This window comes from Emydura macquarii, unplaced genomic scaffold (assembly GCF_026122565.2).
Source record: "Emydura macquarii macquarii isolate MOO-44397 ecotype Brisbane River unplaced genomic scaffold, CSIRO-AGI_Emac_v2 contig_1045, whole genome shotgun sequence".
NCBI lineage: Eukaryota > Metazoa > Chordata > Testudines > Chelidae > Emydura > Emydura macquarii.
In genome coordinates, this window is record NW_027131182.1 from 12,348,190 (window position 1) to 12,373,397 (window position 25,208).

The 25,208-nt window shown below is 43.7% G+C and overlaps 1 protein-coding gene across 1 annotated transcript; it reads right to left on the bottom strand.

Moving 5' to 3' along the window:
- Positions 1-903: 903 nt before the first annotated feature.
- Positions 904-23,253, bottom strand: SLC45A2 (solute carrier family 45 member 2). The gene is made up of 7 exons (XM_067545664.1): positions 22,806-23,253; positions 21,747-21,923; positions 17,463-17,785; positions 12,494-12,637; positions 10,792-10,915; positions 7,550-7,755; positions 904-1,143 (listed from the first exon to the last, which is right to left on the bottom strand). The coding sequence occupies exons 1-7, from the start codon at positions 23,251-23,253 to the stop codon at positions 916-918; spliced, it is 1,650 nt and encodes a 549-aa protein (XP_067401765.1). The 3' UTR covers positions 904-915.
- Between the last annotated feature and the right edge of the window lie 1,955 nt (positions 23,254-25,208).

Here is a 25,208-nt window from a genome sequence, read left to right on the forward strand (position 1 = left end):
AGGAGAGCAAACAGATCTGAATTAATTCAGTTAAGTACTGTAGCACCCATATTGAACATTTTAGGTGGCTCATACATTTTACCATTTTTGGCCAAGATTTTTTAAAAATGGGTGTCACTGCCTAATCGTAGGCTCCTAAATCCATATGTAGGCATTTGATCACGATGCTGAACTCCCAGCAGCTTCCCATTGACTTCCTATTTAGGTGCCTAAATATGGACTTAGAAGCCTATCTTTAGGCACCTATTTTTGAAAATCTTGGTCTAAGTTTTTGTTTCACATTTATATAAGCAACAACATCCAGTATAAATCTGTCCAGGGGTAGGATATGCCTTAAAACAGTGCTTTTCAACCTTTTCCACACCAGAATCTACTTTTTCACACCATGCCTGTTCCTCATCTAGCTGGAACCCCTGTCCCATTTAGCAATATTAGAAGGTCAGTGGTTGTGACTCCCTGACACCTCCTTAGGACCATGACCCCAGGTTAAGAACACCTTAAAAGTCCATTCTTGGAGTTTGGGATCAATAACTCCGGCTTTCATACTTACTAGGTACATTCTTTTTGTCACATATTTCATCTCTTCTCTTTTCCAGCTTGGCTAATGATAAACATCTTACCACTAATCATGAAGAGCATTATGGTGCCATGTAGAAAAGCGGTTTACATATTAACACAGAGAAAGGAAAGAGATGGAGAGTTCTGAACAGCTAAGCTTCCACCTTGAGAAGTGAGGCACCAATTTTACCAAGTATTTCCACTTTGTGGAGAAATAATGCCCTGGAATTTTAATCACTCCAGCCAATGAAAGAAGACAATGCTATAGAAATATCAGTATGGAAACTGCACCAAATTGATACAAATCAAGAATGAAAATGTTCCCATGGCGATTTCTTCCTTCATCTATATATTGTTCTACTCCACATACTGAACAAAAAAAGCAACAAAGCAACAGCCTGTTAATGCCACAGCAGATGCACAAATCACAACTACTATTACACTTCCCGCAGCACTGACCAAGAACCCCAGACCCACCCCAACAATGATCTGGGCCAGCTGCACCATGCAAGTAAGAGCAGCACAGTCAATTCCCTTCCCTCTTCCATTGGCTTCAGCTTCTCCTCCATTCTGTTCCTTTTGATTCTGCAAATAAGCATAAAACGAAACCCAATCAAATAAGACAATTGTTTAATACATAATAATACCTACCTCTAACACAGCATTTTTCATCAGTAGATCTCACAGTGCTTTACAAAGGAGGTCATCTTACAGGTGGGGACACTGAGGCACAGAGCAATGAAATGGTTGGCCTAAGGTCACCCAGAAGGCTAGTGGCAGACTCAAGAGTAGAACTTATGGCTCTTGAGTCCCACTTCAGTGCTCTAGCCACCAGACTAGAGTGTTCTGAAGGGAAACCATTGTATTACATGCAGCTATTGTCAGATCATTTATAAACACTGCCCAGAGAGTGACCGCTAATGCAACAAGGGATGCTGGCTTGCTCGCTCTCTCTTAATTCTTCTGGTGTCTAAGATGAGATGATCCCATGCTCTGGGTGCATGTTTAGGCATTACAGAATTAAAACAATCATTCAAATACAGTCCTTCCAAATGATGACAAACTCTTCAAATCCCCACACAGCCTTCAACTGTCCCATTACTTTCCCCCAACACATCTCCCTCTACAGCCACGCCCAGCCTGGGGAAAAGAAGCCCTGCAGCGTGACTTGAAGTTCAGCAAATTCAGCCTCTGGCAAACCCAGGCAAGAAGAGAATTCCACAGAAAAAAGACCATTCACCAAGACTGCCCAGCTTTCTGGGTTGATCTGAGAAGCCGCAGTAAACATATGGGAGAGAGAGGTATCTAGGCCCCAACGTATTTAAAAGGTTCAATGTCAAAGCCACAGTTTTAATTGAACCCAGATGAGGTATCCTAAGCAACAGGAATCCTACACACACACACCAGGATCCCTCATGATGGGGCACCAGGCTGGGGCATGCCTCTTAGCAGTCCATACCACAAACTCACTGTGCACTAGTTAGTGCTTAATGATGAACAACAGCCATTCTCCTTTCCCCTGCTGTGCACCAACATAGCACAAGGCTGAGTATAGCCCTTCATAGCTGAAAACCATGTAGAGACTAGAAATCTTCTGCATAACAAATACTCTATTATCAACACCGGGGTCAAAACGGCTGATGCAAAACCATAAAATCCATCCCTTGGTAAGTAGCAAAACATAAGGTTATGTTTTAATTCTCATGTGTGGACTTTGCCATGAAGGAATTGTTCTTGATTCTCTTTGTGAAACTAAAATTAAGTGATCATTTATAGATTCACTTTGCCCCTGTGGCAAACTCATGAATACAGAGGATTTGCGGTAATCTCTCGCTGCAAGATCAGAGAGCAGGAGTCAAGGAGAGTTTCAGTGCTTTGTGGTGGGTGGGCAGCTAGCTAAGGGTACTTTGGGCTGCTAAGGATGCTTGTTGATTTCTTTCAGTGCTTTTCATGTTCTATTTCACAATGCTACTCAGACTCAATTTTAATACAGACTATGGAAAACTGCTACATGACTCATCATCATCTGGGAGAGCCCCCTTGTAGAGAGAGCCAGAATTGCGGCACTCCAGCCTCCGTTTCCCCACAACACTCTTCGGCCTATTCCCACTGTAGAGGTGACTTGGCCTTCCCACTTGGCTGCTGCCTAACCCTGTAAGTGCCTACGCTTATTTGGTGCCTAACTTTCCACTGTCAAAGTTCCCTAGACACTTGAGTTATAGACTCCGGGGCATGTGCACTGCTGCCCCACTCTAAGTGTCTGGACACCTATATCCCACCTAAGCTCCAGAGCGATTCACAAATCAGGGGAAGATGGGCACATTTGGCCATCTCAGTGCGGTGCAGGGCCCAGTCCTGTAGGTGGCCTCTGAGCATACCTACCAGATCAGGTCCCATTCCAAATTGAGGGCAGGGAGGCACCTTATAACTTTTAGCCTAGTGGATAAAGCGCTGCCCTGTGAAATGGGAGACCCAGTTTCAATTTATCCTCCCCTCGTGACCTGAGGGGAAAAAGGGATTTGAGCACAGTGGGTCTCTCACCAGGTGCTCAAACCACTGAGCTGTGGGAGAGTCTGAGGAGGGGCTCCCTCAGTCTCTCTTGTTGAAGCTGTTCCACTTTGGATTAAATAGTGATTGGAGCAGGAGGGCAGGACCAAGGGTCTCCTACCTACCAGGCTACTGAGTCATTCCCTCTCTTGTTCATTCTCTGGCCCAATGGCTGTTCCACTGTGGATAAATATTTAAATAGACATTAGGCTGGTTGAGCCGGGGGGAATTATTCTCTAGTGCTCTAATCATTGGGCTAAAAGTAATAAGGTAGGAACCAGCCCCACCTCCTCCTCTTCCTCATTCAGTCCCATGTAAGTTACCAGCTGTGACACTCAGCACTACACCACCTAAGACCCGTCCTGGATCTGACTCTTAGCATCTTCCAAACCAGCTACATACAACCATATTCAAATAATAGGGAGCAAGAGAGCTTTGTGCACAATACACAATGGAATTGAGAGGCCAATAGTTTAAATCCTGGTGCAGATAGAAAGCCCATTAATTAAAAAGGTCTGTTCTTTGTTATATGCTTTTCTTGAATAATGCGATCCAACCACATTTATTTTTGACTACATAATGCAAAAGCATTTCATCTGGGGTCCTTTGGATTCTTAAATCATAGATTTTTATTGAAATGGTAAATCTTTTACTGGACTGTGCTTATTCTCATGGTGTACCTAAAGTTCCAAAGACAAGTGCATCAATGTTTGAACAAATAGAGTCAATTATGAGATTTTTTTTGTTATTCTATCTTGTATATTTTAGAAGGCTTGAGATAAAACTAACTTTGTTAATGTCAGAACTGGTGAAATCATACCACTCAACAGAGCTAATCAAGCAGCAGAAATCAAAGAAGAAACAACTGGTTCTCTTCTGATTATCTCTTTAAGGACATTGGCTTATTAAATATGAATTTCACATTTCTACTTGGGCAACATTCAATTCAGTTACATCTAGTGATGGATGGCTCTGAATCCAGCATCCCTGAACCTGCCTAGATTTAGATTTAGATTATGCATGTCATTCCTATCACTGTAAGGGAGTAACCTGAAACTTTAGGTGCAATTCCCCCACCTACCCCAACACACACATTTTAGCTTTGTGGTTCAGCCCATCCCTTGTTAAGTATTTCTAAAATCCTTAGGGACAACTGATCTGGGCTGCCAAGAACAGAGAAATTAACTGGCAAAATTAAAAGTCAATTCTGTGAAATGTTCCACCACATGGAAAACACGCTCTAAGGATTCACTGGAATAAGAGCTTTCTGTATTCATGTTTTAAATGTTGGTTTGCAGTTTCAGTTGCTCTTATAGTTATACAGAGCAGCAAGCTGTATTCACACTGACTCAGTCCAGCCTTGCACTGCTTGCCATATATATTGTACTATGATCTGCTTTGCTCGCGTTTCATTTATTCATCTCCCCAAAGTTTCCAGTTGCAGCATAGACTGAAAACTTTTCTGCAGATCAAGTCCTCCAAATTTTTATTATTTTTCATGTTTCAGACTCTCTCCTCAACTTAAGACACTTGAAAGAACTTAACTTATTTTACACAACATGAAGGACCTGCTGTGCCCAGTAAGATGATATAATTGAGCATGAGGAATGAAGCCCTTTCAAGGTTTTCTTTTGGAGCTGTATTTCACACTGTGGAGGCTCACACATATATTAAAACATTTGTATGGATAATGAGAACCTTATATTATACAGGATAAAAGCAGTTTTTAAAGGAATGACACACATGCTTCAGGGCATGAGCCAACAACTCTCCACAAGGTCAGGAAGAAATGTCACCAATGGCAGGTCATGCCATAATTGTCCACTATGGGATTTCGTGTACCTTCCTCTAAACCATTTGGTGATGGCCATTCTCAGAGATAGGATGCTAGGCTATATCTGATCTGGTAGGGCAATTATTATATCACTATAGGCTGGTTCATTTTCTTATAAATCCCTAGCATAACAGCATAACAAATACCTTATTTTTTTATTCAGATCATTAATGCTGAACTGCGTAAAATTCCATGTTATAGTATTTTAACAAATCATTTGTATAATACTTTGTAGTTAACTAAGCTATTTACTTTTCCTTACACATTTTAGTTATATACCTTAGGGAATCCGCTGCATCCTCAGCTGGTGTACACTGGCCCAGCCCCACGGAATTAAATAGAGCCTCACTGATTTATACAAGATGAAGATCTGACTCTCATATTTGGTTGCACAGAGTTGTGCACTCACCTGGTGTGTAAAACTGATTATCTATGCTGTATATGGTTACTGATTTGTATTACAGCAGCTCCTGGAGCCCCAATCAGAAATTGCAGTCCCTTTGTGCTAAACACTGTACAAATGTACTACACCTGGGTTTAAAAATATATCATGCTAAACAAATGCCTTTCTCAGAGCAGGGATGAATGCTGAATGTTTCCCCCTCCCTCCCATGAAGTAGTGTAGTCTAGTGGTTAAAGCACAAGATGGAACCACAGCTCATAGGTTATATTCCCACTCTGTCATTGAGTAACTATGTGGCCTCAGGCTAGTCACTTAGGGCTTGTCTACACATGGAGTTATTCTGGAACAGCTATTCCACTCTAAATTCATACCCTACCTTATTCCAGAATGACTTTTGTGTGTGGACAAGCCCTTAAAATCCAGTCCTGCAAGGAGCTCCATGTGGACACTGTAACCTAAAAGCATCCCAATGCCAGAGACTCTCTGATATCTGGTAGAGAGTTTCAGTTGGCTTGACCAGTTTAATGCACTCCAATTCATTAATGTCATAAACTGTATCTGAGGCGTGTCATGTAAGGCACTGTTTGAAAACTAACAAAACACTGATCATTAGCTGGATAGGTAGAGTGGATCCTGCTTTGAGCTGGGGGTTGGACTAGATGACTTCCTGAGATCCCTTCCAGCCCTTATCTTCTGTGATTCTATGATTCATATTCTTGTGTGGTATATGCATGGTAAACACTCAAGGGACTATATGAGGGTGAAGAAAATTTGAGACTAAGATGTGTTTACCAGATAGGTCTGAGGGGAGTTGGTAAACATGTTTCTTCCAGACAAAAGATAAGCTAACACCTCCAACCAGGTGTCATCAGAGTTGATTGGCAATCACATGTCAAATGGCCATTCATTTGCATTGGAGGGGAAAGGAACAGATTGATTTGTGTAATAGCAAACACCAGAGGGAGAAAAAACCAACATGGAACTTCCTTCGCCACCTCTCTCCATGTCTCCATCCTCACAGCTTGAATGAACTTTATTTTGGGAGTTAACCTTCAGAAGAATCCATTTCAAAGATTCACTAGCCTATAAAAGGGGGGAAGGCAAAGATCCTCAAGTGATCTTTCACCTAAGATGACAAAGGAACCAAGCACGTTGGGTTTTGTGGGAGATCCTGACTGAGGGGGAAGTCAGCTGTCTTGCTGGAAGGAAGTGTGATAGGAACCTTTCCTTGAACCAAGACTTGGTACTAGAAAGCTTATTTTTACTTTTGTTCATTTGTAACCCTTTCTAACTTTATTCCTTCTACTTGGAATGACCTAAAATCCTATCTCCTTTGGTTAATAAACTTGTTTTACTTTTAACCTAAACCAACCCACTGCTGTGTGCGAATCCAAGTGACCGTCAACTCCAGTTAAGGTGATAAACTATGCAGTTTGTCTCTTCAGAGGAGCAAATGAACGTTGCTGTTCCTCTGAATGGTTCAGGAAAGGGCTGGATATTGCAGAGTGCAGGGTTTGGAGAAAAATCGGGACTGAGACCATGTTGGAGCGTCACTTGGCTAGTAGTGACCAAGATTGGTGGAGATCAGAGCATGGCAGGCCACCGGAATCGGAGTTGCTGAACCAGAGCTGGTTATCACACAGAGACTCAGCGCATGCTTGTCTCCTGGCTGCTGGTGTCGGGGCTGTGAGTCACAGCAGCAGAGCATTCAAGGCACCCAGGGTTACAGGGCAGGCAGTGACACAACCCCTCACTAGTCTGGAATGCACCCCACAACATGACAGCCACCCTTTGCAGAAACCCGTTGAGTTCAGTGGGGCTCCATGCAGACACATGGGTTTGCCTGTATTGAGTGACTTCACGATCGGGGTTTTAGCCTCCGTGCAGCAGTTTCGCCATCCATACATTGATTCAGCCCTTGTCTCTCTCACAGGGTTGGGAGGAGGCTTAATGTACGTTTCTGAGGTGCTGTGACAGCCTCAGGTGACAAATGTTTTATAATGGCAAACGGTCTGTAATATTAGTATTGTTTATCACCATACTCTTGAAGCTCTGTGCATTTGACACTCCACTCCGCACATGGCATCTGTGCTGCCACAAATAATTTGAAATGAAAATAAATCCCCTTCTCCAGTTACATAATATTTTTCCTAAAACAAACACGACAAAACAAAGCAATTCCTTCTTTCCCTAGACATTAAACTCACCTCTTCCTCCCTGTGATACTCTGCAATGAGGTTGAACGGGACAGTGTACAGCGTGCTGGACATGACTCCAAAGAGTGAGCACAGAGCCAGAGTAGAATAGACGTTGGGAAACAGTCCAATAAACCCGGTGCCTATCCCAAAAAGCAGGTAGCCAATGAAATAAAGTCCCTTTAATCCTATATAAGGCAGGAGACCTTTCTGCAAGTCTGTGAAAAGAAAGGAGAAAAAAATATTGCTGAGACTGAAAAAACAACTTGGTCATTGCAATGTTGTTTCTTTTGAGCACGCCGTTATAAGAAAGGATAAGATTTGGTCATGGAGGTCACGGATTCTGGGACCTCCATGACTTCTGGAGCAGGGCAGAGCTGGAGCAGCTGTTAGCCCCGGGGCTGCCGCCAAACAGCTGATTGGCTGGTCAGCCCACTGGAGCAGCCAGGCTGGAGCCACTGCAAGCCCCACAGCTCTGTTTCCCTCCTCCCTCCCATCACAAGGTATTTTTAGTAACAGTCAAAAGCAGGTAGCGGCTTCTGTGAATTTTTGTTTATTGCCATTGACCTGTCCCTGACTTTTACTAAAAATACCCGTGACAGAATCTTAACCTTAATTATAAGAGAATCCTTTTGACAAGCTGGGATGAAGACAAACAGACCCACTGTCAGGAGGCGCACTGGACATCAGTTTTAGGCATTCCTGTTGGAGTTGCAGGAGATATTTCACAACTATCTGCTATTGAGAGCCAAAAGGAAAGGATCCACGCAGGATTATAATAAGGCCATTTTATTAGATGCATAACTCAGCCCTCCAAAAGTCTACTCACTTGGCCTACAGAGGAAGTTAAAGTTTTTTTTTTTTTTTTTAACTTTTTTGGGGTATATAGTATTCCCTTATCACCACGCCAAAGGCTAGTGAGTAGATTTTTGGCCCTAGACTAATATTTACACAATGATTTTGCAGGGCAAGATTCATTTTAATGGCAAGGTCTGGCAATACACTGTGATGAATTTGTCTTGTGAAGAGCAAAGGTGGGGAGAGGCCATTAGCAGATGGGACACAGTTGCAGGATTGCTAGGTGAAACAGAACATTAGAATTGTCCCCAGCGAATCCATTCTACCTCCAGAATTCACCTTTGGGATAATTGTTAATATTTATGGGTCAATGCTCATGATGAACAGTACCTCACTTCCTGAGTGATTCCACTGCAATGGAATGAGTCAGGTCCTTTCTACCAATGAAAACTTGGGCCACAGAGATCCACAAGCGGTAAGCACCTAAAACCCAAATTTAGGTGTCCAAACCCCCATTTCAGGTGCCACTGCAATCCACAAAACCTTTGCTTAGCTGCCCTCTAACCCTGGAGGCACTTCAACTCACTCAGCACCTAAATTTCTGCTGTAAAAGTTCCCTAGGAGCCCATGTTTCTGCATCTGGACCGTCACACTCTTGCCTCACTCTAAGTGCCTGGACTCCTCCCTCAGACCTAAGTTTCAGTGCAATATATGAACTGTGGGAAGACAGATGCTCCTCTGTCTATCTTCCCTGCAGAACCCAATCTCGTAGGCAAGCGCCGATAAATAATTAAAGAGTCCCTGGGTCTCCCACCTCTTAGGTCAGTGGTTTTTAACCTTTTTTATTTGCAGACCTCTAAAAAATTTCAAATGGAGGTGTAGACCCCTGTGGAAATTCAACCTGTGGTCCGTGGACCCCTCCCATAAAAGTCTTAGACTGAAAACTGACTGAACCGAATTCAACTACAAATGCTGCATTTGCTCAGCATAGCATTTGATGCAACATGAGAGAGGGTGCACAACTGTGGGCGTCTATGGTTACTGACAATACCTATGGGCTTTGACCTGTAGGTGGGGTATTCACATACTTCTGATTGATCAGGAAAACAGAATGTCTTCATTTCCAGTCCCCTTTTGCAGACCCCTTAGACATCGTCTGCGGACAGACCACAGGTTGACAACCGCTGACTAGGTGGATGACGTAACCACCAGTCTAGCGTCATTCTCATTCTCTGGTGGTGGCATGCAGGAGATATGTAGCTACATGCTGTAATGAAAAGCGGGCTGTGTTCATGCTCACTGTGGCATGTAGCTACATGGGTCAGTGAAAGGCTGTGGCAGTGGGAGGAGGGGATGACACAGTGGGTAAAAGCTCCAGCAGTGGAGAGCTGCTGGAGCTTTTCCCTGCTTCTTCCCCACTACCAGAGCTTTTCCCTATCGCTGGAGTCTTTCACTGCGGTGGGGAAAGGAACCAGCAGGACACTAGACTGCTAAAAATAGCAGTGTAGATGGCAGAGGCAGTGCTTGGGCATGTCGAGTGCCATGTAGGGCACACATCAAGGTTCTGACATGTCTTCACACTGCTCACCTAAGCAGTGCCTCATCATCTACACTGCTATTTATACCCATGTTAGAAGGGCATGCAGTGTCTGTACTCTACTCACCACTGTACACGGAGACATGACTCGAAGTCTTGATCCAAAGTGGGACAGCTTCAAACAGGAGAGAAAGAGGGTGCCCCAAATCAGAATATCTCAGAGCTCAGTAGCTAGAACATCTCTCCTTTCTCCACCTCAGGCAGAGAGGGGAATTAAATCTGGGTCTTCCACATCCCTAACCACTGGGCTAAACGCTATAAAGTGGCCAGCAGCAGCAAGGCCATTCCTCCTTCTGTGGAGTTAGGAACATAAGCCATCTGACTTTAGGAGAGGAGGGTCCCATTCATGCACCAGGTGCCTATCTCTGAGTGATAAGCGCAGCTTAGGACACACCCCTCCCATCAGCATCTCCCATTAGCTAAGGGTGGCTCCCCACCTCGTGTGCTGGCTCTTGGAAATGGCAGTCTACGGCATCTCTCTCTCCCCATCCAGTGTACAGTGAGGTTGCACATCAGATTCAGGCTTTGTGGATCCCATTTTTGTTCCTGTGATTTGCTAAGTGCCCAAAAGTTAGGCATTGCAACATCCTTTGTGGATCCAGGCCTTGTAACATTTATGAAAGCTTTTAATATTAAAAACCAGTAGATATTCTCTCTCACCGACGGAAGTTGGACCAATAAAAGATATTATCTCACCCACACTGTGTCTCTAATATCCGGGGACCAACATGGCTACAACAATACTGCCTACAGTAGATTTTTTTTTTTTTTTTTTTTTTTTTTAAAACACATGGGAAATTATGTACAGTATCAAAACCATTCTAAAACTCAGAGCCAGAATACATTCCTGGGTACTTACAGGAATACAGTGATGAAGAAATGGCATTGATGCACATGCCCCAACATCCAATCTCTACTCCTCTTTCATAGGAAAGGTAAACTGTGGAGTTATGTGGTGCATAAGGATTACCATGGTATACTATCTGAAATACACCACAAAGTGCAGGGAAATAATAACACTCTGCATTTACATAATGCCTCACATCCAAAGGGACCTGAGCCCGCTAATGCCCATCAGGAGGGGAGAGAACCAGAGACCAATAACAACAACTATCTATTGCCTTCGAGCTGTGCATGACCATGCACTTTTGCGCTCTCCTCTCTCACTTCCAGTTTCTGTTTCTCTCCCTTTTTATTATTTTTTAATCGTGCTTGCCTCTTTCCACCCACTAGGACTCTCCCTCCCTCCCAGATTCCAACCATCTCTCTCCCTCTTCTCCTCTAGTTCCTCTCGCTTTTCCCTGTTTAGCTCCCAACGGTCCCTCTTACATTTACCTTAAGTCCCACCCTTCTTGTTGCCCTCCTCTTCTCTCTGGATTATCTAATCTCTATGGCTTTGTTTTCTCCTTTTTCTCACTTTGTCATTTGAGTCCCTTCTCCCTTGTCCTCCTCTCCTCTTCTCTTCCCAATCTTTCTCTCCCCTTGCCGACAGTCAGCCATTCTCAGTCCCGCTCACTCTGCTACCGTCATGCATTCGCTCATTCTTACACTCACCCATACATATTCTGCTTTCCATTCACGCTCGGTCAGACTCATTCTTTTATTCATCCTCTCACTTACCCATTCACTCCCAGGCTGCCATGCATTCACAGACACACTCCTTGGGAAACAGACACTCCCACTCGCCTAGCAACACCTAGCAAATGGCTGGGGGCCAGAAGAAAGTGGGCTGCTGGGTGGGAGGTGTTGGGATAACCAGTAAGAAGGGCAGTGGCTCCTGGGGGTGTGGTCAGGATTCTGACAAAAGGGAGGCAGCTGGGTCCAGAGAGGTAAGAAGATGGGAGAGCCACGTGGGCGGGGTAGAGCATGGGAAGCCCCTCGTTTGGAAGCTGCTTGGAGGAAGGGACAGCTTCAGTGTTCCTGATGGAAGAAATCACTGATGGCAAGACGCTGATGTCATGCTCCAGAGAAGGCACCACAGCACGGTCTAGAGGACGTGACAGGGGAAGTCAGTTCATGAAGGAGGCAAGAGGGCTGAGCTGCGGAGGGTTGTATTGCCCTAGGGGAGCTTTTCTGTTGTGCTTCCAGATGAAGGGGTCCATGTGGCGATTGCTACTCCAGCACGCCACAGCAGAGCCTATTCCCAAGCAGCTGCAGCAAGCAGGACTTTAATTAGAACACCTGCTCTTCACTGAGAAGCCCCACAGCCAAAGCAGAGAACTGGGGTGTTTGCAAGAGATTTGTGTGCTTTGTTCTAAATAGCTAAATGGGAATAGATGTCCTTGCAAGTTCCAGAGAGCATGATTAAAAATCAGCATTTCATCTTTTGCAGAAGAGTGTACATCAAAAGGCAGGAGGCTGTTTTCCCCTCCTTTGCTATCTGACAGATCTAGTTCTATAATGAAGGCCTGAGGGCATTCATCTGCACTTTACAAAACTCTGTCAGCTCTTCGAGCAGTTACTGACCCTGAAATCACGGTCACAGCAGAAGCAAGTGCATAAAGCATCCCATGAGATGATTACTTTGGGGGTATGTGAGGAGACATATACACATACATTACCTGTCCCATGAAATCAGTGAAGAAGAGCATGTTGGAAAGGAAAGCTGTCCATCCGATGAGGTGACTCACACACAGGCAGCGATAGTGGGAAGGCATGCTTAAAAGAGCCTTCATGAGGCTTTTAATGGTCATCCGTCTCTGAACCTGAAAGGAAGCAATTAACAACAATAACAAGCGTTGCTGCTTTGAAAGCTAACAAAACAGCTGACAGCAGGCAGGGAAGGCCTCAGCTTTTTTTCAGTTCTGGAGCTTTTCTGTTTATTTCACTAAGAAGGGTCACTGTGGTCTTGACTTTCCCTTTGTTATGTTCAGTAACTATATATTTGTACCTTTCTTTTCTATTTGATATATCAGTGGAATGAGTGCATTGGTTAGCTGGCACTTAATGAAGTCAATGGATAGACTCACAATGGCTTTGATGGGAATCAAGTCTTTCTTGATATTATTATTACTATTTATTTCTAAATTTTCTGTCAAAATTGTTTTTCAGCAGAAGATTGGGTTTTTGACTAAATGGAATTTTTCACAAAGTGTCAGAATTTCATTTTTTCATGAAAAAACTGAATAGCAGAAAATTGAAATGTTCAATCTGAAAATCAAAATATTTCTATGGTGAAATGCTACTGTGGTGCCTCACGGGAGTCATAGTTCAGGTGCCTCATGTTCCCATTCTCCTATGTGGGCCAGTCTCCCACCCAGACTTCAGCTCCCATCATACATTGCTGCCACATAACTGCCATTATACACCACCTCCCCCCTCACCAAGAGGGGAACACCATCGTGCCTTATGGGAGATGTAGTATAACCAGGGAGCTTAGCTTATAGAAAACGATGGGCGCACAGGGTACCTGAATTACAGTGCCCATGAGACTCCATGGTGGCTGTTCAAAATTTAAATATTTTGGAGTTTGGCCAAAATATTTGCCCCAAAACTCAAAATTTTCCTCAGGAAATTTTTTTTTTTTTCTGAACAGCTTTATTTATTTGTATTACAGTGGCACCTAGAGACCCCAGCTGAGATCAGGAATCCATTGTGCTAGACATTATACATTTACACAATGAGACAAAACCCCTGTCCTGAAGAGCCTACAACATAAGGGCCAGATTATGATAGATTTATTCAGGTTGAGGAGTGCCTCACATCACAAATAATCCCATTGAAATCAATGGAACTACCCAAGGAGAAAGATATTATTCTGCATAGGTATCATCTTTTAGCCCTAAATAGACAAGACAGACGAATGGTGGGAGAAAGAATTATCATCCTCATCTGATTATTCTGCTCTATTCGGCATTGGTGAGGCCACATTTGTCCAGTTTTGGGTCCCCCGCTACAGAAAGGACGTGAACAAATTGGAGAGAGTCCAGCGGACGACAACGAAAATGATTAGGGAGCTGGAGCATGTGACTTATGAGGAGAGGTTGAGGGAACTACGTTTGTTTAGTCTGCAAAAGAGAAGAGTGTTATATGTGTAATGGAAGTTATGAATATGGTTAATATATCTGTATTTCAAATTGTGCTATGTCTGGGCGACACCCCAGACAGGATGACTGCAGTACTAGCCTGCATAATGGCCCATTAAGGAAATTCACAGGTACAAGGGGCCCAGAGGGAGAAGCCGGGGATATACCTGATGAGTCACCAGGACTTACTCATTTGACTCTGGACTCCATTTTATTCCTGTAAAATTCCACAAGCAGCATGGCCAAGACCAAAGGACATAAAAGGCAGCTGCATGACATCCATTTTGTCTTTAGTCTGTCTTTAGTCTCCAGCCTACCTCTGGATCAACTCATCTACAACTGAACTGAAGCTGTGAAACAAAGGACTGAGACCCATCCAGGTACTGGATGTATACCAGAGGGACTATGCAAGCCTGCAAACTCCACAATTCTACTAGAAACCTGATATATATGGACTTTCAAATCAATTATATGTATCTGATTGCTTTAATCCTTTAACATTTCTCTTATTGTTTGTTCCTTTCTTTTTATAATAAACCTTTAGTTTCAGTTACTAAAGGATTGGCTGGCAGCATGGTATTTTGGGTAAGATCTAAACGTATATTGATCTGGTACTGTGGCTGACTCTTTGGGGTCAGGGGAAACCTTTTTGGTAAAGAGCATAGAGTTTTAAATAACTGGTCTCTTTACTGGACCTAGTGGCCGATTGGGAGTTAGAGACTGAAATGCAGTAAAGGGGGCTGTGTATATTTTTATTTTGGCTTCTTGATAACCAGTGTGGGGAATCAGAAACACTGTTTGAGACTGGTTGGGAAGTCTGACATCAGTGTCACCCACCAGTGCTGGGAGAATCTGCTCTCCTTTTACAGTCTTCAATGACCTTGGCATTTTCAGGTGGCTACCCTAGGCACGGACGGGTCACAGGGTGTTCCAGGGAGGATGGAGCTAGGCTGTTCTCAATGGTGGCAGATGAGAGAACAAGGAGCAATGGACTCAAATTGCAGTGGGGGAGGTTGTGGTTGGATATTAGGAAAATCGTTTTCACTAGGAGGGTGGTGAAGCATTGGAAGGGTTACCTAAGGAGGTGGTGAAATCTCCATCCTTAGAGGTTTTTAAGGTGTGGCTTGACAAAACCCTGGCTGGAATGATTTAGTTGGGGTTAGTCCGACTTTGAGCAGAGGGTTGGACTAGATGACCTCCTGAGATCCCTTCCAACCCTAATACTCTATGATTCTATGATCATAGAAAAAGATATGTCAACAAAGCCTCTTCTCTTTTAGCGAAGGGGCTTGATAAAGCAATTTGCAGGTGTTTTGTTAGTTCCTATGTATTTCTGATTTTATTAAGAATGTAGATGTTATTTGTTACTGTCATTCAAGGGTCATGTTGAACTTTCACAAATTTTCACAGAAGCTTCCAGCAATGTCAACTTATATTTGATACAGAATAAAAATCAATTTAAGAGAGAACAGCAAAATAATCCAAGCCTATCTCCTTAAAGGCAGGGCACCCTGGCTTTAGGTTGACATCTTTGAAATTAACATGCAAGAGCATGGTCCGTAGGCTAGAAAAAATATGACCCTGAGCTGGAGGGATGCTTGTTTGGAAGTAAAACATAAAAGGGATAAGAAAAATAGAAACCTGAATGGTTTAGCAATTACAGTATTGAATGAACTTGGAAAACATTCAGTGGATATGGCATGAGACAGACAGAAGATTTGTCTCTAGGGAGGAACTGGAGTGATACACACATCTGTGACAGGGCCGGGGCATCTGGACTGATACTACTAAGGCGGGCACATCAAAGAAACATGAAATGCATAAGAATTCATGTGGAGGAAGGAAAGATGACACAGAGACACAAGACACAAGATATTCAATATCAGACTCTGGGTCTCTGCCAAGCTGCTGAACCAAAAGGTTAAAGAAGGCGGAGGAGAGTAGAACAGCAAGAACAGAGAGGTTTGGTTTTCTGAATTATCATGTGTTGTTGATTCATTGACATTAGCTTGTAGGCTAGCTGTATTATGCAGCGCTTATGTTCTTATCTGACCTGCTTTCTCTCTCCTCAAAAAATCTCCCTTTCTTAGAACTTCCGTGGCCAAAGGCAGCAGTGGGTTTCTGGCACCTCTGACGTCAATCCAAGGAAGGGCACTCCTGGTGAGCAACGGTGGTAAAAGATGTTGGCTGCTGCTGGGGGCATGGCAGGGGGAAAGCAGGGAGACATTGTAACGTATAAGTTCCATAATTCTGACAAATTGCTTATTTGTTGTTTGTCTCTTTCTCTGTGTCTTCCCTCCAAGCAGGGGAAGTCTAAACTATAGTTTGTACAGTACCTAGCACAACGGGGCCTTTAGGTACTACCAGAATACAAAGAATAAATAGCAATACACCTTAAATCAGGCCACTTTTATTTAGGAGCCAAAATGTGGATTTAGGTGCCTAACTTTAAGCACCCAATCTGAACATTTTGGCCACAGGATTTACCTAGTTTCCAAAGATTTAAATCGCAGACACTTGTACATAGTGGAAGCAAAACAAGCCGCTCACTAGCTCATTACTCATGGTGAGGAACAAAACACATACATTAGCATTTCATTTTCCTAGGATACCACAAAAGAGCAGTGAGGATTCTGAACCCTTCTAGGCAACATAACAGCAAAAACAAAAGATTGCCTATTTCATTTTGCTAGCATTAGTCTAGAGATACAATGTGCCAATGTTTTTCAGAGAGAATCATCTCAGTGATTTTCCAAGTTGCCTTGGACTGAAATGTGGAATGTACAAATGCATGTGCCAATTCACAACTCTTCAGCACCCGCTCCTACCTGGGAACCTTGGAGAAGCTATAGCTATCAAGCCCATAAGTAATGAAACTCAGTGTCCAGCCACTTGCCACTGACTCTCAGTTGCAGCATCTGATTGAGAAGCAATTAAAACAACGTTGCCATGATTTACTTTTCCAAGATCTGAATACCATAGTCAGCATATTAATTAGAACAGTGAACATTTTGCCTTCGGAGCTTACCTGTGTAAGTGCCTTTGACTTCAACGGGAGCTGCTCATATGTATCAGAGGGTAGTGGGGTTTCTAGTTCTTTCTACACAATATGGAGTTAAAGCTCATTACAAAGTGGTATATTGTTAACACCATCTGGGGAAATACCGGGAAACAATGGCTAAGAATCTTGCCTGAGCTTATAAAATGAGTCCATGGGAGAGTCTAGAATAGAAAACAGATTTCCTGATCCTCAGTTGCCTTCTCTAAGCACTAGACAATGCTGTTTGTCCCATAGCTTTTAAAAAACCTGGCAGATGATGACAAACTGAAGTAAAGTAACTATCACTAGAAGAACGTTACTACTTCCATGTTACTTTATTAGAGGACCGGAGTTGTCTAGTTGATCATATCACTTGCCATTGCATCATGGACTCCAGGATTGCTGTATGGCTGTGATCTTCCTCAAACGCATTGTTACAGGCTAGAAAACAATTACTGTAATTACCTGTGTATGTGGTGTTTCAGTGGACTTCCCCAACTCGGATAAAGTCTTTATATCAGCATATCCTGGTTTTAAATAACTATTCTTGACTTTCTCTATGGAACCATACTCGTAGGGTTCATCCATTGTCACCAAGAGCTTAGTTTCTGTATTGTCGTCTCTGAGCGGGGCTTCAGGAATGCTGCACAGGTGCACAGTAAGACAGATCAGGAAAACCAAAGCCGCAATGATGAACATCACCTGGAATTCTGATCCCAGATATCTTCCTAGTACAGAATGCCCCCAGTCCATAGCACCTGTTAGGTAACCCAGGGCACCACCCAGACCTGGAGAGAGAAAGAAAGAAAACTCCACTGGCATTTATTAAACACAAAACAAAAATACTCCAACCCTCAATAAAATTATTGGAGAATCATTATTAAGATGCTACCGTATCTCTGAAGGAATTCTCAGCAGCACAAGAAATTAGAGCTTTTAACAAATCCCTGTGTGACAGATGCAGCCAGACCCAGCCCAAGGAGAGATGCGCCGGAGAGAGGCAGCTCTTATGGGCTGGAGACGAGTAGAAGACCTGTGAGGTAGTCTTTGCCAGGGCAAACAGCAGTCTGCCGCAGAGAAGGGGGAGCCAGGAAGTGACCCAGAGATTGGAGGTGTCCCAGAGTGAGAGGCGTGAGACAGGCCTCGCAGGGCCTTGGGTCAGAATCTGGTGGACTGGGAGGGCCCAAATTCCCCTACTTCCCCCAGCACAACCGCAGCAGGGTTACTGCCAGAGACTGCAACCACTAGGTGGCAGACTCTGGACCCATTTGCACCCTGGCATAGATAGTTACTGAGTCATGATACAAAATAGCTTCCCAAATTCTAGTGTTTCTATCTTCCAGACGAACAAGAGCCAACACAATAGCTTGTCATTGTTTTTAAATGACCAAATGATTTAATGTAAGGTTCATAGATGCTGGATTGACAGCCCTGGGGTACAAAGTCCTTCACAAGCCGTACAGCATGGACAACAGCAGTGCAGGCTCCCCCCACCCAACCCAACGTTCTTCAAGCCTGATTTGGAGGGACCATTTCAAGAGGCTGAGATGGGAGTTCATTCCCTATGGTCCACTCAGTCCCTGGCCTCTAGACTGAGAGTGCCAGGATCTAAACTTAATCTAATTCCACCACCACAAGCATTGTATCCATCACATTTCTAAATGGTGAGTTAGTTGCGGAAATGCAAGGATACGTTTTTAATAATCAGTTGTTGCTCCAGCAGCTGCTTCCTTGCACCGCGTTTTGCTACCGCACAGGCAGCCACCCCACACAGAGACCAAAGGGGAAGACAAAGACCACCCATTAAAATAAAGGCTGCAATTGGCAGCTGCTCCTGCCTGCTGTGGCATGCAGGCACATGGATCTGCCTGTGGGTTTAGTCTCCCTTTCAGTCTTTGATTTTTATTTAAATAAATAAAAAGACTTAATTGGGCCAGCAGCAGCGTCTGAAACCAAGATCTTCAGAGTTAAAAGCAAGAACCTCCTCTCCGAGAGCTAACGTGGTAACACTAACTGGGATGGACACATTGAATGAAATCCCAGCCCTGCTGACGTCAGTGGGAGTTTTGCCATCGGCTTCAGTAAGGCCAACATGTCACCTACCATGTAGGAATAACAAGAAATTAAACTGACTTCAAGCAGTAGAGGTTTATGTTAAGCATTGAACGTGTCAGCTTCAAACCCACAAGCAGAGGAGTTACACTGTCACTTCTCGCCCAACCCTCCTTCTGGGAATTTCAATGCATTTGTAAACATCAGTGAATTTAGCCTCTACAACCCCTTTTTAGTAAGGTCGGTAAACATGGAGAAATTGAGGCACAGGCATGTGCCCAAGGAACATGTGCCAGCGCCGGGAATCGAATGCCTGCCTCCCAAGCCCCAGTTCTAATCTCTAGCTCACTCTTCATCCATGGTTGGTAAGAAACAAGTCCTCCATGGCTAATGGATTTCAAGTTCTTGCATTATTTGTCTTCAGTTTTTCTCAGGATGGGGTGCGGAGAATCTGCTATTCCCTTTTCACATATATACATTTCTTTGATATTTAAACGCACTACATGATTTTAATTTAGTTCTTCCCACTTTGAAAAAAAACCCTCTTTGCAATGCATCTGGGCCTGATCCTTCATCAGGATCCAGTCATAGGCTCCTGTGCCTGTCTGAGAGTCCTACTGAGCGTACTGGGATTCCACATAGCTGGAGTCAGATTGAAGCAGATTCCAATACAGGCTTATGGCCTTCATATTTTTTTGTACCACTGCCCTGTCTTGAAAGGATTCAGCCCTGCTACAGTGCATGTAACGGTGTGTCTAGAGATACAGTAACATTAAAGGAAAAAATGCTGGTCCATGGATTATTCACACTAATCTTTGCCATATATACAGGGAAAGTAGAAGATATTTTAATTCCATACCCACAGAAAAGTATGAAACAGAAAAGGTTAAATTCAAAATCTCCCTGGTGTTAATGACCATCTCTCCCAGCAGGGGTGTTTGATATTCTGATCTACTTTTCCATTCGTTAATTAACACTCCTTTATTTTTTAGTTAGCAATTCCATGCACGGTTAAAAGGAGTCAATGTTAGGCACATCATATTTCCTTTACTAAGAACAAATGTCATCTTGACTTAACTGATTTTTCTCCTACCCCTGGATAGGAGAAGGGAGGCTGTATTCATATTAGTGATATATCTTATACTGTAATATCTCAAACCAATCACCACTAAGGACTTAGAAATCTGTCTGGCTCTCATACTAAAATTGACTCCTACAGAGCTCATTCTTGTGGGTACTTCTTACTAACATGAATTATCCCATTGACTTCCAAGGCCTCCTTGCATAAGCAAGGACTGCCTGTATGAGTAAAGGGTGGTAACCCTGAGTTCTACAATATATTAACTAATCTGAACCAAAGAGAGAAAAAACACCAATACGAATCAGCTCATTAACCATTATAATGTTCCTGCATGCTAGATCCTGTAATATATGGGATTTCTCCTGCTCTACTCCAGCTAGAAAAAATAATCAATAGATTTCACCAAAAATGAAAGACCAGCTGCGCAAGGAAACTGTGTAAAATTACAGAATAAACATTTAAATTCATGTACTGTGACATTAACATGTAACCGTCGCAGAGTAGAGTGTTGAGAGTGTGAGTGTATTTCTTTTAGTGGCTGCTAAAATCCCAAATAGAATTTTCTTTTCCTCTAGTTTTCTGCTAAACAATTTCAACCAAAAGACCATTTTTTCCTGAGACAATACCTAGTAATGAGTGATTCTCCATTAATCAGTTAATGTTTGTAATGTGCTCTGAAGATTAGAAGCCTCACAGAATGGAACTATTTGATTTATATTACTGCTGCCTGCCATTTAGATTTTTGTAACTCAAGCTTTCACAAAAACCTAAGATCAATAGGAATATTGCCTTGATTTAAAAAAAAAAACAACAACCCAAAGGAATCTGTAGTTTTTAAACAAATAAACATTCTTTTGCATTCCTCACAATCCAAACAAGTTAGCATTGAGAACAAAAAGTGAAATCAATGATTTTTATTGTCCCAGAGGAAAGGAAGGCAAAAGGTAAATAAATACCATAAGCAATGCAAGGTACCCTGAGACTGAAATCCTCTCTCCATTGAAGTCAATGGCAAAACTATTGCTGACTTCAACAGGGTCAGGAGTGTCCTTGAATATTTAAAATTCTCTTATTTTTTAATAGTGTACAGTGTTATCGATAGCACAGGTAAATGTGTTTGGCTAAATCCGAACACCACTAAAGTTTGAGTCCAATCGATGCAGTTCAGGCATCTCTCTCTCTTTCTTTAATAAAGGCAGGTTAAAAAGCTGTTCTCTACTTTTACCTTCTTTGGACACTGAATCCAGATTATATTCACTAATTTTTGCCTTGGGGGCAAAAGAATCAAAACAAGCTGCAAAACTCAATATTTATCTTTTTAAAAGGGGAAGGGGAAATTTTGAGTGACCTTGTTCAATTACTCTTAACCCTAGTAGGAATTTTTGCAAATGTCACTTTTCAGTCTTCTCTGGAGTTTTCTGCAGCAGAATCCCTGCAGCTGTAGTCACAAACTGACCTTTTCCAGAATAAAAGCCTAGCAACAAAACACTCGTGACTGAGGCACAGGATCAGATGATCAGTTCATTCAAGAAGATTAGAAGTGCCGTAAAAGGAAAAAATCCTACTGCTTTCTCCCTGCCCCCAGAGACAGTGAGTGAGAGAAGGGGCCTGCATACCTGTCAGGAGAGCATGGTAATGAAGACCCTTCTCTTTATCCTGATGAGAGCAAACATCAAATAAATACGCTTTGATGGGACCATCGATAAAGTCAGCTGCAAAATCAAAGAGCACCACGCCCAGCATAGTTATAACTATGGCCCAGGTCCGCTGCTTGCCTTGCTCAGGGATCAAAGCTGCAAAAAGAAAAATAAACTGATTCTTACAACAACCTCCTGCTTTGCAGTAGTTTGCTGTACAGACTAAACGCAACAGAGCTGTGCCTCTGACAGTGATATTTTATTTCTCCCCCAGGGCCTGCAAACAACATCTTCATATGGGCATGCAAATCCCAGTTAACGGAGCTCAAAGGAAAGCTAACAATACAGCAGACATTGATTTCGATTAAAGTACTCTTCTCCTGAATAACCCATTATAATAGCAAAGGTAGCTTTCCACCTGGGCTGCTGAACTTCAATAATGTACATCCTGAACAGCAACATAATGGCCTGTAGGGTTTTATTCTTACTCAGTTTTGCTCAAGATTTCCAATGCAAAATAATCCCAGGGGGTTGTTTCTTATCTATTATTCACCAGCATTACACTTTCCTGAATTAAACATATGCATGAATAATTATATTATTTGCTATGGACACCAACACTAGCTTAGAGGTTTTGGGATAGGAGCATGGGGAAGATCAATATTTACTCAGTTCGCAGGTATCAGATTTGAACCATACAAATAAAATTTACTGTCAAATTAAATAAGACATGTGTTAGCTCTTTAAACCAGTCTGGGCCTGGATGTTACTGAACTTCGATGAACTTTGAAGCAATCACGCCAACACACAAGGGATTATATTTGCACACACAGTACAGAACAACCTGGCAACTAACAGGCAGCATATTAGGGTGGAACCTGGAGAAGATCACGTGGTTCCTCAGACATTTCAATGAAACCCGGTAACATAATGCCCCTGTTCTCACCTTTATTTACAGACAACAACGCCCTCTTTTCTTTCCAGTCCAAGAAGCAGTTTGGACTTTGTTTACTAGCTTAGCCTCTGCAGCTTACTCACCTGAGACCACCATGTCCCCATTGAGGTACAAAGCCATGCCCAGCAACATCACGATGCCCAGAGCCAGGATGTAAGGGCGCCGCTTGCCCCAGCCGGAGGTGCAGTGGTCACTGGCTGATCCCACCACAGGCTGCAGCACAAAGCCCAGGATGGGGCTGATGAGCCAAACCAGGCTGTAAAGACTCTCGGGCAACCCCACACTGAGCAGCACCGGGGTGACAAAGGCAGCCTCCACTGCATAGCAGAACTCCCGGCCGAGCATGGCCATGCTGTGCATAATCAACCTGCCCATGGGCTTTTTGACAGGTTCCACTGATCCAAAGGACTCTCCTCCTGCCAAAGATTCCAACATAGCTTTTTCCTTCCCTCTGCTGCTGTCTGTGCCAGCAATGCCCAGCTCGGATGGTGGGGGAAGTCCCTCACTGAAATCCTCTTTTGTTAAAGTCATTGGACTAGCTAAGCCTGAAGTTCCTGTAAGTGGCTCAGAAAACGTTTGTTCTTCTGGCTCTGGATGACCTGGAGCCTGGCTCATATGCAGAGAGGGAAAGGTCTGGGGTGGAGGAGGGGCTCACATACTTTCCTGCCTCTTGGATCACAAGTTAGGAAGGGTGGGGGTGGGGAAGCGTATGTGAAGATTAGCAGGACTGAGCTCCTGGCTATCTGGAGAGCTCCCAACTATCCATGAGTGAAGGATTATCTTTCAGGGGGAAAGAAGAGATAACGGGTGCCCGTGTCTCATGGGCTGAGGCATCCGCTTGGCTTGAAAACAAAACTACTCTTATTGCTATAAGCATGTAGGCCCACACTCTTCCATTCAGCAAACAGCCCGAATACGGAGTTGGGTGCTGATTCTCCATGGTGATGGGAAGCAAAAATCCTTCCCCTGGCTGCTGAATAGCTGCAAGGTCACTTACTCTACTACGGCCCTAGCACGCCCCCCTCCAGTTATCCATGGAGCGGAGGATCCACGACAGAATACCAGCCACTTCCTGTTCCTCTGATAGAGAACAGAGCTCTGTGCCATACAGGGATTGCTCATGTCCTGCACAGTCCTCCCCAAAGCTTGAACTCCCCTGGCTTTAGATGATCCACACAGATTTTGTGGGTGTCGAGGTCCCCCAGGCAGCAGAGAAGGGGGGAAGATTTGCCCCAGAAATCACCTTTTGTGGTAGGATTTCAAAGCACTCTACAAAGATTTATGAATGAACCCTCCCAATGTGCCTGTGCAGTATTATCATTGCCTCATAACTCAGTCACTGACAGCCTTAAGTGACTTGGCCAAAGTGCCAGATCCCTTGACTCCAAGTCCTGTCTTGTAACCACAAGGCCATGCTCTCTAAAGGAAAAAACTCATTTCAAAAGCGTCCTTCCCTGTTACCGATCAGAGATTATTAAACTGAAGGGATATTCCACCACTCATGTTTGCTTACATTTTCCATTTAAATAAATGAAACCATTTAGGGCAAAGACCACACTTCTTGTACCAAGTACATGATGGGTACTTCAATAATTTAAAGGAACTCTGTCAATTTGGGAGGGAGGGGGGAATCACACCTCCATCTGAATATTTTGGACTTACTGTTGTTACAAGTGAGATCACTAGAAGTGAAAGAGCTGCTTGAGCTACCAAGTAGAGGATAAAGTAATCACAGAAATATAGGCCTGGAAGGGATCTCAAGAGGTCCTCAAGTCCAGCCCCCTGCACCGAGGCAGGATCAAGTGAACCTAGACCATTCCTGACAGGTGTTTGTCCAACCTGTTTTTAAAAGCCTCCAGTCATGGGGATTCCACAACCTCCCTTGGAAGCCTATTCCAGAGTTTAACTACTCCTATAGTTGGAAAAAGAGGGTTATTTACCAATAACTGCTGTTCTTCAAGATGTGTTGCTCATATCCATTCCATTATAGGTATATGCACGCCTCCGGGCACAGTTTCCAGAACTTTTTTCCCCCTTAGCAGCTCCTGGAGGGCTGGCTCCGGCGCCCTCTGGAGCCCTGCGTACATGCTGTGGTATATGAGGCGCTGCCGGCCCTACACTCCCTCAGTCCCTTCTTTCCGCCAACTCCGGCAGCGGGGACGGGAGTGGGTCATCGAATGGACATGAGCAACACATCTCAAAGAACAGCAGTTACTGATAAGTAACCGTCTTTTCTTCTTCGAGTGCTTGCTCATGTCCATTCCATTATAGGTGACTAACAAGCAATACCTTGGAGGTGGGCTGGAGTTATCAATGAGCTGCCTGCAGCACCACTTTGCTGAAGCTCGCATCTTCTCGCGCCTGCTATAGACAATGGTGTAGTGGGACGTGAAGGTATGCACTGATGACCAGGTGGTGGCTCTCCAGATGTCCTGCACGGGAAGTCTCACTAGGAAGGCTGTAGACGAGGCTTAAGCTCTGATCGA

Bases quoted from the DNA above. Each gene is read 5' to 3' on its own strand.
- SLC45A2 (XM_067545664.1), bottom strand. From the start codon at position 23,253: ATGACTTTAACAAAAGAGGATTTCAGTGAGGGACTTCCCCCACCATCC. The intron at 7,756-10,791 runs GTAAGTACCCAG...TTCTTTTCACAG, and splicing joins TTCTTCATCACTGTATTCCT to ACTTGCAGAAAGGTCTCCTG. The intron at 1,144-7,549 runs GTGAGTTTAATG...GCTTATTTGCAG, and splicing joins AGTATCACAGGGAGGAAGAG to AATCAAAAGGAACAGAATGG.